At 41.0% G+C, this 14,362-nt stretch overlaps 1 protein-coding gene across 5 annotated transcripts in view; it reads right to left on the reverse strand.

Moving 5' to 3' along the window:
* Positions 1-14,362, reverse strand: part of BICC1 (BicC family RNA binding protein 1) — a 301,538-nt gene that overhangs the window by 117,096 nt on the left and 170,080 nt on the right. For all 5 annotated transcript variants that reach the window (XM_033841938.2, XM_033841937.2, XM_033841936.2 and 2 more), the window contains one exon: positions 6,568-6,637. In XM_033841938.2, coding sequence (XP_033697829.1) covers positions 6,568-6,637 — 70 coding nt within the window. The remainder of the gene's footprint in view (positions 1-6,567; positions 6,638-14,362) is intronic.

Genomic DNA, 14,362 nt, shown 5'->3' on the forward strand with positions numbered 1-14,362 from the left:
ACAAATCAGAAAGTCTCTTCCTAAGGAAATAGCACATGAAGGCATGAAATATCAAGTTAAAATTCAGAAGCAGGCATTTTTCTACATGAACACCGCTAGGAGCAGTTTCACGGGGGGGGGGGGGGGGGGGGCGGGGCGGGGGGGTTGTTGGCTCCACCACGTGGTTTTGGGGATCTTAGTTCCCCAACCAGGGACCGAACCCAGGCCGCAGCAGTGGAAGCACTGAGTCTTAACCACTGGACCACCAGGGAATTCCCCTCATATTTTTTATAACTGTCAGATCTAACTGCCCTGAAAACTGAAGTGTCATCTATACCTGTAAAGACATGCTAAACTTAGCCCATCTTCAAGCCTCTGGAATTCCCAAGGACTGAGGCATTATGAAACTGATTGTTATTACTGACTATAATCAGCTATTCTCGGAAACAGTTGACAAAGGGATGCTACATGAGAGAACACCCCGGAATTAAAAAAAGGCATCAAGAAAGGTATTTTCTCCACCAGGTTGTGGTTGAGAAAAGGCATTAGAGTACAGTAATTTGGATGTGGGGTTCTGACAACAGATAAGAGTTCAAGCCTGTAGTCTGCTACTTACTAACTGTAAAACCCTGAGCAAGTTATTTGACCTTCATGTGCCTTAGATTTTTCACCTGTAAAATGAGACTATCACCACGGGTTGCTCCGATCAGTAAATAAGATTATATATGTAAAATATTTAGCAGTGTGCTTGGCCCCAGCAGGTCTCAACAAATGGTAGTAGTCAATACTACTATTCATGTATCAATTACATAACTAAATTCTACTTAAAATAACCACAATCAAAACAGTTCCGGTCTGGAAGACAACCAGGAGGCTGCGTCTTGAGTCTCATTTACACACCCACTAAGAATAGTACCAGAGTTTTACTCATTCAAGGGTCCCATGAGTGACAACCATCAGATCATTTTCCTTAAGTTTCTTTCCAAAATTATTAGTCAATAATTTTCTCAATAGTGAAGGCCACTCCTCTGTGAAGGCTGTGATTCTAAATCTTTTCCCTACACAATACACCTTAGTGATATACACTCCCACCTCTACTCATAGTTCCACTATATCCACGACTGAGTTGAGTTGAGGGACCCATCGCCAACCATAAACTGGTTACAGTGCTAGAAACACAGTGATGAACAAAATGCATGTACTCTTTACCCTTTGAGAAACTAACTGCCTAGAACAGTGTTCTTTGACCTTTCTTTATCATCCATTTTACATCATGACCTAGTAATATATGTGTGTATTTGTTTGTATATACAAACAGTGACATACATGACTAAAGGTTTCATGAAACAATACTCTTACACTCTGATGTTTTCTAATTTAGAAGTGGTTTTTTTACATGCTGGTTGTGACCCCTAAATTAATTTCTGATACACTAATAGGTCACAACCCACCACTGGAAATACTGTGGTCCATGTGCTATGCCAGGCCTCCTTTCTGCCCTCTGCCCTTTGAGCAATAAATACCACGTTAAAATCCTTATCTAGTCCAATGTGAACACACGACAAAAGTTTAAGTACACTCAGCAAAACATTTTCCTCTGGAAAAAATAAAGTGAATAGTCTACAATTTTTCTCATGCTAAGATTTTGTATTAGATATTGCTTGTTCTGATGGAAGACAACCAAAAATAATAAAACTTCATGGAATTCTGATGATCCTCTTGTTTATTCTAGGAGGAAGAGAATGGCCAAACTTGGTGCCAAATGGCCTCCAAAACAGGACACATCAAAGCAGCCCAGTCAACACCTTTCATTCCTTCTGTCTTGGGGCATCGAAAGTGTCGTAAGAGAAACACTTGCAGACAACAGTTTCTATCGCTAAACTCTGCAGGACAACTCTTCCCAGAACAAAAGACAATAAAGCTTCATTAACGCTGACCTTAGTTATTTGGAATTTGGCATAAAACTTTAAACAATTTTTAGCCACATTTACCTTTGCCAGTCTAAGAAGAAAGAGACTGATGAGCAAATTCAGAGCAAGAAGAAGACTGTAAGAAAAATGTTTACCTTATTTGAGAGAATAAACTCCATCTAACATCACGGAGCATCAGCACAATAATACCAGTGCGATAAATTCTCATTACCAAATCACTTTTATCTACTTGTTAAGGCAGCTTTGGCAGGACTTGCATTTGACGAAACACTCAAACTTGTTCAAAATATTATTTGTACTTCAGTAAAGCTGCATTTACTTTAAAATAGGCTGTGATTCAGAAAAACTTTCAAAATTTTAATGAGTGCCTGAAGTTATTCTGTTAGTAAGCTCTTACAGTATTATACACCTTAACTTTTTTCTTTTTTTTGGCCACACCATGCAGCTTGTTGATCTCAGCTTCCCAAACAGGGACTGAACCTGGGCCGCAGCAGTGAAAGCCTGGAATCCTAACCACTAGACCACCAGGGAACTCCCAGCACCTTCTTTTTTTTTTTCTTTTTTCTTTTTTTTAGTATTTACTTATTTATTTAGCTGCGCCGGGTCTTAGTTGCAGCGTGCGGGACATAGTTCCCTGATCAGGGATCGAACCCAGGCCCCCTGCATTGGAAGCACAGAGTTTTAACCACTGGGCCACCAGGGAAGTCCCCACCTTAATTCGTGAATACTGCTCTCACAGGCACAAACCTCAGGTCTTTCTATGGAAAGCAGAATGTTCTAGTATTCTGACTCCAACAGTTGGAAAGTTTTATTTTCTTCCACTCAAAATAAATTTATGTTATACAGAAGAAATACTAAGTATTGCTTTATTTTTCTTCATCATGACCCCCATTAAGACAATCCTAGACATCCCTATTTAAGTGCCATTATACTGAATCTTAAATTCTTAGTTCTTTTTGACTCTAATAAGGATTCGATCTCCCAATAATTTCAAATACTAGGGAATTTTTTTTTAAATTCTATAGTCCCTGAGTTTATACCATAAAATGTGCACTTCCCCAAAATGCCCTGCTTACTAACTGACAATGTTCCTAGTACATTTTTTCCAGTGTATTCTCTATGGTTAAAGGGGAATGGAAGAAAGGGAAAGGGAAGGTGAGAGGGGAGAAGGAAGGGGGAGAAGGGTGGCATGGAAGAGGGGTAGAGGGAGGGGACAAACACCAGATGGTCTTTTACCCAAAATTACATTTCACACAGGCGCTGAACAATGAGGTTATCATCGTTCTAAACTCATTCACATTAACTCATTGCAAAGATGACAGAAACTTAAGATTAGTGAATCCATACAGGTGCAGTTCTTTAGAAACCAAGGTGGACATTATCCAAGAGAAGTGACTGACTGCTGAAGGATTCTGGCTGTTTTTCCCCCCCAAAGATGAAACGTTTATTTTATTTTATTTATTTATTTATTTTGCGGTACGCGGGCCTCTCACTGCTGTGGCCTCTCCCGTTGCGGAGCACAGGCTCCGGACGCGCAGGCTCAGCGGCCATGACTCATGGGCCCAGCCGCTCCGCGGCATGTGGGATTTTCCCGGACCAGGGCATGAACCTGTGTCCCCTGCATCAGCAGGCGGACTCTCAACCACTGCGCCACCAGGGAAGCCCGAAACGTCTATTTTAACTGGGCACCAGAATATAACCTGATCGCAGGGGCAGATAGGGGAAGACAGCAGAGGAACACTCCAGGAGTAGTTTACCTCCAAACAGTTCTGCCTCTTTTTCAATCGCAGTCATCATCCAGCCATTGCTTCCTGAACGCATGGTCTCCTTAGTGACTAAATCATGATATTTCCATGTCGGATGGTGAGATTTTGTTTCCCAAACTCAACCTTAACAGCCACCAAGGGAACTTGTTAAATATATGGATTCCCAGTCCCACCCCAGACTTACTGAGCCAGAATCTCTAGAGAAGAATCTTAAGTTTCTAAATGATGTCAAATTCGGGCTGTTGGCTTTTTGCCTTTCTGTCAGACAGGATCCTACCAGCACATCAACCAAAGGAGCCATACAGCTGCTCTGATAAAGGACTGATGACTTAAAAATTACAGTTTGGACAGGACTACTAGAAGTTTATTTGAAAAACACAGGACTGATTCCAGTAAGGTAAAGAAGGGGACAGACTATGGTAACAGTAGCCATGAAAAATGTTTGTCTAGGCTCAAATATTCGGCCAATAAGCATCATAAATCTAGGAGGTGAAATACAACACAAACAGATGGCTGCATTGCCTCTCTGGCACACTAGGGATCATCTGTATATTCTAAACCTTCACATCACCATGGGATTTAGAATTCAATAATCATCCAAAACATGGCATGAGTCCCTAGATACTTTTATATTCTTTGGTCTCTTGAATAATAATAGTTTGGAATGAAGAAGTCTTAAAAGAAAGACCACTAACTCTTTCCTCTACAACATTGAGAGATAAGAAAGGATCAGATCAAAGAGCAAATAATTACCTTCTAAAATTCCCCCTGCCGTTTTCATTTTACTTTTACTCAATACGAATTGTAGTCAAACAAACTTCATCTCTGAATTACACCATTTAGAAAATAATACAGGAATACACATATCAGGGACGTTAGTCAAGATCTGATTATTCAGCAGCTGTGTCTTCAAGTAACAAGGGCAACTCCAGTCAATTCTCAACAGCAGTTTCCTCTGAGGAAACCTTTTCATTTTTTTCTTTCTTCCTTGAGCTCCACCTCTCTCTTCTGGCACATTCTGCTCATCATACAGTACTGTGTACATTTATAGCACTTCATAAATAATAAAAAATAAAATGATGTCTGTAGACCTAGGCCTGGAGGGATCAATTCTTAGGCACAATTCCAAAGGTTAACTTTTAACCATGTGGAAATTATGCTAAATGCCCTCAAATGTAGTGCTGAGATATTCTTATTTTCAAAGCAAAGTATATAATCATAATGTGGAATATAGTTGGCGATTCTGAATGGGTTTAATGTGTCAGTGACTGGAAACTAAAACACTATCTTAATCTATCCATCTCCGTATTATCTAACATCTCTAAAGTTGTAACCACATTTTAAACTAAAAAAATGAATCAATTCTCAGTTTCTCCTGATAGTGGGGGGAAAACCGTAGCGTGGATAATGCAAGAGAGTAAGCCATCCAAAATTATCTGGGATTGTTTTAATATTCATGTTTCCTAGGGGGTTTTCTTTAGAGACCGATCAAATTACATTTTTATTAGCTAGTAATGAAGCTCGTGTCATTCTTTAAGTAAAAATACCTGACAACAGGGAAAGGCTCCAGTTCATGTTCAAGTTCCAATTTACCCAAGTGGCCGGCCAGGGAGTTTTGTACGGCAGCAAACAACCAAATAGGTAGATACCCACTAACAGCAGTTTCTCCTTCTGCATAATGAGTATAAAACATCTCAACACACTGAAGATTAATTGAGAATATATCCTATAGCACTTAGCAAATGCAAGGTTTCTACAAAGTTGTGGAATTCCACTTGGAAATTCACCGTTTAGCACATAAGCTTCCCTTTCCCTCGCCACTACGGTCACAAATAAGAAAGTAACAAGATCAGTGTTTCAGTAGGAATTCCAGTCCACTGTCGTCCAGTTAACCACACTCATAACAAGAACTTCAAAATAATTTACATTCCATGTGATGAGTAGCTCTAATAAAATGAGATTAAAAGAAGACAATCTGGATGAAAAGAAACAAGAAAATTAACCAATCTTGTGGTGTTTAGTATCATTTAGCAATAAAAGTCATAGGGAGAAGGGGCAGCAAACACAAAACTCAAGAGCAACAACAAAAAAGCTAGACCACAAGAGATAACGCTCAGCTCACACAATCATCGCGTTTTTAATTGCTTGGTGATAGTTTTCCATTATCTCCTAGTGACTACATGCATTTTTAACGAAGTATACACAACAAAGTTTCCTGACACTGAGGTTATCCTTGAAAAAGAAAAGCTGTCCATAAAAGTATATACTGGCAGATCATTAGAAAATACTATGTAATTTTGGAAGAAATAAGGGTCCTATATTTCCCTTTCTGACCATCCACACATTAGTGAGTGTCCTCTAGGTTAAAGCAGAGGAAAGGCCAGGCAAGGGAAATGCTCAGCCTAAAAGAGTAATCAAGTGTGTTCTTCACTGCGTAACAGACGGAGAGGAGAATAAGCAGTCAAAAAAGGAAATCCAAGTTCCTAGCATATTGGAGGGGAAAACAATCAGCTGTTAAATCTGGTACATAAACAAGAACCCTAAAGTGTACGCAGTGGGAGTTTATGTGTTGAAAACACATTATTATATGTGGAGACAGTGACCATGACTCATGGTCACCGAATGAATAGTCATCCTTGACATCGTTAAGTTGCCACAATATCATCTATAATAACATTTCTATTACAACAGAATACTTAAAAATATTATTCTGTTGTTGGATAAAAGGTTGTACATTATTTTTCATTATGATAATCCTCCCCAAATATTGCTATTTAACAAATACTTGGGGACAAATATGATAGGGATAAAGGTTGATTTTTCTCCCCAGGAAACCCGCAGGAATTCCGCAGTCTCCGTTACCAAAAATTTCTGCATCTCTCAGGATTTACCTTTCTTGGATTTGGCGCCAATCTTCAGTTTTGATGGCCAAGCAATCTGCGTATTTGTTTCCTCCATGATCTGTAGCAAAAAATTAAGAGAAAATTATTGATTCAATTAAGAACCTGTACTTACAGATTTTTTTCCCGGAAAAAATTATTTTCAAGTCCTTAGGCTCATGTTGATGCAACAAAATGATCTCCTTTTAAAACAATGCAAAAAAAAAAAAAACCCTTGGGGGAAGGAAAGAGATGCATTTTTATAAGCCTTTAATCTATTAGAAATATTCACATATATTTTGTTACTCCCAGCGTTCCTCTCTGTGATGCTCCAGAATTCTAACGTAGAGACGAGACCAAAAAGTACATGAACAAGTAATTAACCCAACTTGTTGCCAAACCATCCAAGATGCTTGTGCTGAATAAAGCAATCACCAACAGATTGCAACACACCAAACATGATCCTTGTCATACAGAACGATGTGGGTTAGGCCTTCCTAAATGAAGCTTTTTTTTTTCTGGGGGGAAAAAAAAAAATTAGCTTGCTTTGGACACATTTGTGTTTCATTAAAACTGATGAAAAGCCTCTAAACGGGACATCACGTCATAAGGCTGCATTTCCTATCATCTTTCGCCTCTCTAAAGTGGCATTTCTGCCACAGTTCTTTTGCAGTTACACGCACCTAATGCTGGCCAGAAAGACTTGAGACCCAAATGTGCTGAAGCCCAAGAACAAGTGATTCAGGCGTCTGCAGAGCAAAGGAAGTCGACAGTAAATGTGAGAAAAATGAGTAACCGAGAAAGGCTAACCCTTCATTCTTCTCCACTGTTATCACTTAAATTAGCCTAGTTTAATGTCTACTTTCATACCATGCATATAAAATTCACCCAACAACTGAATAAAAGCAAAGAACTGAACAAATCAGTAGGCAAATGACAGCAACTACCACCTATGGATTTAGAGGTAACTAAACAAATTAATGGTGAAGGCAATGAAACGCATGAACAGCGCAATTAATAAAAAGTACCTCCGTGTTGGTTACGTTCTGGGCACAAGGCTAAATGGTTAACATGTTAACATGCATCATACTTCACTTAATCCCCTTTATCAGAGCAGCAAAGGGCTTGCAGCAGATGTTTCGGCCTGTCAGCCCACAGATGCATTCTTATGCAATCTGCCATAAGTTTTTTTTTAATGTAAGCCAACATTTTTAAATCTGGGAATTTCACAGAGACATTTCTGTTTCTCTGGAAAACGTGCAGATTTAGCACCTGGAGCCCACATTCCCACATGGCAACACTTGGCTGGCACTGAGGACCAGATGCCCCCTTTAGTCAGGGTCAAGAGACCCTGGGCTGCCCTCCAACCCCCACTGGGTCTCCCACAATGAGATCAGGAGCCACTTACCATTCTCATCACTGTGTCTGTATTACTCACTGGCCATTTATCATGGTGCCTGCACTGCTGTTTTTCTTAACAGAAATAGCTCCCTACACCCATACCTCTATTAAAAATTGAAAAACAAAAGTGAGGTCTTTACAAAGTCGAGGGACTGGCCTGGCCCTGGAGGTTGTTGGCCCCAACTCTCCGGATCTGGGCCCTGCCCCTTCTCCTCCCATCTATGCTGTCCTTGCTCACGTATTTCATCGTCTTCTCCATGAAACTGCTTAGTTAACTGTAAATCTGTATCTTTAGTTTTTATTGGAGTATAGTTGATTAACAACGTTAATTTCTACTGCACAGCAAAGTGAATCAGGTATAAATATAAATATATCCACTCATTTTTGGATTCTTTTCCCATGTAGCTCATTACAAAATACTGAATAGAGCTCCCCGTGCTATACAGCAGGTCCTTATGAGTTATCTATAGAAAAAGACAAATACCACATGAAGTCGCTTCTATGTGGAATCTTAAAAAAAGGTACAAATGAACTTATTTACGAAACACAAATAGAGTCGCAGATGTAGAAAACAAACTTACGGGTACCAGGGGGAAAGGGGAGAGGAGGGATAAATTGGGAGACTGGGGCTGACACATAAATCCGTATTTTAAAATAAAATAAATTATTATCACCCCCCTCAACTTCCTCGACTGAGGCCATACAGCCTCCCCAGGAAGGCGCCCAGCGGACCCCCTTCAGGGCCCCAGCTGCCCCCTTCCCCGGCTCCCCCTCCCGCTCGGGCACCCTCCCAAGCAGCTCACTGTGTTCGTTTCCCTCCTAACCCTTACCACAGTCTGAAATTCTCCTGTTTTCTGTGTTTACTTGTTTATAGTTTGTCTCTGCAAAATAAAAGCGCTCTACCCTGCACACAGCAAGCGCAGATCTATTTGGGCAAATGAATCTACATAACACCCTTAGGAAGTGGATTCCTTTATTCCGTGGGGATAAAAACCCCAGACTGCTGACAAAAACCGTCCTTTTAACCACCATACTGTACTGAATATAGGGCCTCCATCTTTAAAGAATGTGTATATACACATTTGAAAACATGCTTTAGGATTTGTGCAGACTGACTGGTTTTAAGAACCTACAAATATTTGTCAAAAGCCTCCCTAGGTGCCCCAAGTGCCAGGACCCATAGCAATGAATAAGAAACAATTCCTGGTGTTCGCGAGCTTACAGTCAAGTCAGGGACACAGACAGACAAAAAAGGCAACTACCTGACAATGGGGTGGGTGCTGGCACAGGGCCAGCTCACAGAGGTGACTCTGGCTCCTATCATGAAAGGTCGGGGTTGGGGGAAGGTTAGTAAAGGGCTCCCCAAAATATAACCTGCAAAGTCACTCAAGTCCTGAAAGCCAAGTTAAAGTAAATTTATGAATGAGTTCATCAGTCACTAAACGAGGGCAGGAAGGCCCATTTAGGAGGGCTTTATCATTGGTCACATTTTGTCACCTGTTAGCTCCAGCTACTGTACACATATCCGCATAGTGACTAAAATTAGACTGCGCGTTTTCCTCTAAGGTGACTAAGGCACCTTAAGAGATAAAATGGGAAATTAAGATCTTACTATTTATAATGCTATTGGTGGGGAGGCAGAAAGAAAATAATCTATATACTTTTTGTGAATGAAATAATTTGGCCATTTAATCCAGTAAATTACATCAGGTTCCATAACTATAAGACTTAATAAAGAAGCTTCCTTGTCAAACACAGTTGGAAGACATAACTTCCTGAAATCTTAATCATCTGGAGAGCTTCCCAGAAACCACCCTGAATATGATCATCTCTTTTTATTAAACAGCAATAGAGGGACTTCCCTGGTGGCACAGTGGTTAAGAATCCACCTGCCAATGCAGGGGACACAGGTTCGATCCGTGGTCCGGGAAGATCCCACATGCCGCGAAGTAACAAAGCCTGTGTGCCGCAACTACTGAGCCTGTGCTCTAGAGTTCGCGAGCCACAACTACTGAGCCCACGTGCCACAACTACTGAAGCCCGCGTGCCTAGAGCCCGTGCTCCGCAACAAGAGAAGCCACCGCGATAAGAAGCCTTTGCATGGCAAGGAAGAGTAGCCCGTGCTCACCACTAGAGAAAGCCCGTGCACAGCAATGAGGACCCCACGCAGCCATAAATAAACACCAACAGATGCTCCATAACAGAAAATCATTTGCCACAGAAAATATCCTATTAGCAGGTAACAGCCATCAAGTTGAAATGCCTTCTTTACACACACTCCCTCTAGACCTCACACCAGTCCAGTGTCTCTATTGTGTAGTGAAGTGATGGGGCCCCCCAAAATTACATTCAACCTACCCACATCCACACTGTCTTTGAGAGGAAGAGACAATATCCTAAGCTTAGTATCCTTAATTCTAAAACCAGAGTTCTATCTTCTATACCACATGATCTCCAAAGTCCAATGACCTGCAATAAATGTCAAATTTTTTAGAGAAAAAAAATTATTAGTTATTGGAATTTGGCACCTGGAGCTGACCTTTCCCATATGACTAGGGAAAAAAAAAAAGGCAATTCCATTGACTGTGGCCAGCCAAGGCCAACCTCACAGGTCATTCACCAGGCTGCAGTCCCCACACGGAGCTCTGAATGGATGCCTTCTCCGGCATCCCTTTATACGCTCATCACTGTGTTGAATCTAGTCATGAAAGGCAGGTGGCTCGAGAATCAAGGACCAGCTCTGCCGCTTTCATGTTGGGCAAATTACTTTCAGCAGCCTCACTTTTCTCCTCTGTACAATTAATGACTCACAGAGTTGTCGTGCTTCACTAAGAAAATATGTGGAAAACCCAAAGCACAGAGCGTGGCACGTATCGATTGCTCGGTAATACCGTTGTTGTGTTCATTCCACATTGATGACCTCTGGCCAGGCACTGTCCTAGACACTAGGGATACAAGAGCAAACAAGACCGGGCTGCCCTCCAGGAGCTCGTGGTCTAGCGAGGAGAATACTAGTTAACCCACCATTAGGTACTGGGTGCCAAGCTGCAGAATGGGGAACGGCAACAAGAGTGTACTGAAGGGATCCTAACCCAGCAGTGTACTGTCAAGAAAAGTTATCTCAAGGAAATGCCTATTAACACTGTGACCTAAAGGAGAAGGAAAAGTTGGCTAGTTGGGGAAAGAGGGGAGAAAGTGACCAAGGCAGAAGAGGAGTGTGTGTGTAGGGAGTTCTAGAAGGAAGGAGAGCAGGTACCCTGGAGGGCTGAGGGGGATTCAGTGCAGCAGAGGCGCTTCGAAACCCCCTCACACCGCCGAGCCAGGAACCTTGTTGTGTGTTTTCTCCAGCTGCCCACGGCTCCGCACACGGGCATGCACAGTAGAGACTTGAAGACACGACACAAAGTCAGCCAGGACCTGTGCTCCGCTATCACCTGCTACAGGTAAACTCTGAGAACCAGCGGGGTAACTACCCACAGGCAGTCAGGAAGTTATCAATGAAGCTTTTTAAACCAGCCCCTCTGGTGACTCCAAGTCAGTTCCCACAGCTCAGACATTGCACACTGGTCATTGGTTTTCACCTCAGCCAATTACGGGAGCAGCACTAGCAGAAGAGCAGAGTAGCAGTAGGGCGCATGCTCAGGAGGAGGCAGCGGAAGCGCAGTTCTCCCCTGGGGGTGTGGGTGGAGACTGCTCCAGGAATCCCAGGACTGAAGCCGAGTTACTGCAACAGGGGGCTGACACGCATGTCCCCTGGTAGAAGCAGGATACGGGTGGGGGTCGGGGAGTTCAAAAGTCAGAAATCTCGGCACGCAGCAAGTCCGAGGCTCTGTCTCTACCATGTTATGCTTAAAAAGATGTCCTAAATGGTCATCAAGATAAGTATTGTAGATAGGGAAACTGGAAAAGGTGAGGTCAGGAAGCTTGTGGCTGAAATTAGAGAAGCCACAAAACCTCTTGGAAAAAAATGACTATCTTACATCTCAAAAAAAAAGAAAAAAAAATCCTAAAGTGAGTTCCATCGAGTTTTTTTTTTTACTCTTATCATGGCCCCTGTTTCCACCTTCACAAAACCAAAGCTTAAACAACAAACTACTAATTTTGAATCATGCTCTATAAACATCAAATCACACCTTAAATATTTTAAATACTTGTTTTAACTCATAATTCTGGATGTTGTAACCTTAATAAAGCAGCTAATGAATGGAGCTCAGAGATAAAGCTAGGATTTCTCCTAGAGGCAAAAAAAAAAAAAAACAAAAAACAGCTAGAAAGCTTACAGGTGAATTCTACATGTTGTTAAAAAGATGTCCCAGGGCTACCAGACGACCCTGACCTAAAGGCTTTCTTTCCTTTTCACAGAGGCCATGTCCTTGAGTTGAACAAAAGCTTAGGTGGGGACACAAGTCATGTCAAAGTCGCTGAGAAGACTGGGCTGTGGATGTAACAAGTTCTTAGTGCATCTAAAGGGTCAGCATGTTGGGAAAGGAGATGAACAGAAGCGACTGTCACAGGAGCTGCGGGCAATCTCTCACTGTCTTCAGAAAATCCAGACAGGTTTAAGAGAGAAGTGAGAATTAAAGTGACATTTTTTTAAAAAGCATGGAAACAGGAACACTGGAGCAGTTCATTCTGTAGATCTTATAATGTATGAAAAAACACTGACACCTTTTCAAAAGGATAATATACACTTCCCACAATCCAATTAATTCCTGCAAAACTTCACAATGAAATCAATTCCCAGAAACCCATGATATGCCCTAATTTTTAAGCAAATCAGGATGATGTCCAAAAACTTCAGTTTGCATTCAAGGAATAATTCAATTAAGTGGCTAACACTGACCAACCCCTCTCCAAAATATAAGTTGTTGATGTCCCCCAGTTGTGTGACATTTGAATTGAAATTTGGGACACATGCTTAAAATGAACTAGTGCTTCCTTGTGAAACAAAATCTATAAATACCCTGATGTCAGTTAAGCTAGGAATGCCTAGGTATACAAAGCCACAAAACCTCTGAGAAGGAAATGACTATCCTCGGTCTTAGGAAAAAAGAAACCTAAAGTGAGTCCCAGCTGGTGTTTTTTTCCTAAATTGTATTATTGTTCTGGCATCCACCTTCACAAAAATCAAAGCCTGAAGAACAAATATCTGATGTTGAGTCATTTTCAATAAACATTAAATGATACCTTGAATATTTTAAAGACTTGTTCTAACTCATAATTCTGGATGCTGTGTGTTTATAGCACCTCAAATAGGTCAGTGTCAACTTCTGGACAGCTTCACTCTCAAAAGAATCTCTTCTCAGTCCTACCAATTTCTGCTAGGCTTCTTTAGCTGCTCTCATAATAGGCAGCAATTCTACAGGTCATGAGGAGAGAGGAGATTTTGGAGGAGTCCATCTAAAAATATAATTATTGGAAAAATAACTTTTAAAATTTCTGTTGTTAGGCTTACTGTACTCATTACTTACAGGGGACTAATTATTAAAATGTAACCTAATTCTTATGCTAATCTCAGATATAATGAATTGCAAATACTTATATTAACAAGAGTATGTGACCTAAGAATACCAATTTTGAAATATATGAAGCAATTAAAATTAAGATTGTGGATATTAGGCGGAACACCTATTTTTATAGTTTATCTGTAAGGGTACTTCATCATGAAAAATCTGATCAAGATAGAAGCTGATAATAGCTTTGGAAACTAAAGAGCCATCTTAACATTCTAATTCATATTTGCTTTTCATAAACAGGGAGTAGTTTCCTTGATCAAAGAGTCACAGCATTGCTTCTTATATTAAAAAGGTACCTAATAAACATGGAATCATATATTCTTATTTTGGTTTTAGTTTCTGTGGAGTAAGGGAGGGAAAGAAGGAAAGGAGGGTAATGTTTATATAAGCTGGAATATAGAAGCTTTTTTTTTTTTTTTTTTTTTGCAGTACGCGGGCCTCTCACTGCTGTGGCCTCTCCCGCTGCGGAGCACAGGCTCCAGACGCGCAGGCTCAGCGGCCATGGCTCACGGGCCCAGCCGCTCCGCGGCACGTGGGATCCCCCCGGACCAGGTCACAAATCCGTGTCCCCTGCATCGGCAGGCGGACTCTCAACCGCTGCGCCACCAGGGAAGCCCAGACGCTTTTTTCTGATTGGAAGAAACTTCTATCAGCTATTGAAAAAAATTATCACAGATTTACATGGAATCATTTAAATAATTTCACTGTCCTTAAATAACCTGCCAAAATTAGAATAAAATAAACAAGCATAACTTAAATTACACATGTAGTTTCACTCATGATAAAAATAATTTCCATTTATATTCCTCAATGCTCAAGTCATAGTAGATTTTTTCCATCTCCCACAAATTCCAGATTAGCACACCATGTGGAAAGAGAACATATCTATG

The sequence above is a fragment of the Tursiops truncatus genome, chromosome 16 (assembly GCF_011762595.2).
Source record: "Tursiops truncatus isolate mTurTru1 chromosome 16, mTurTru1.mat.Y, whole genome shotgun sequence".
NCBI classification, from domain to species: Eukaryota; Metazoa; Chordata; class Mammalia; order Artiodactyla; family Delphinidae; genus Tursiops; species Tursiops truncatus.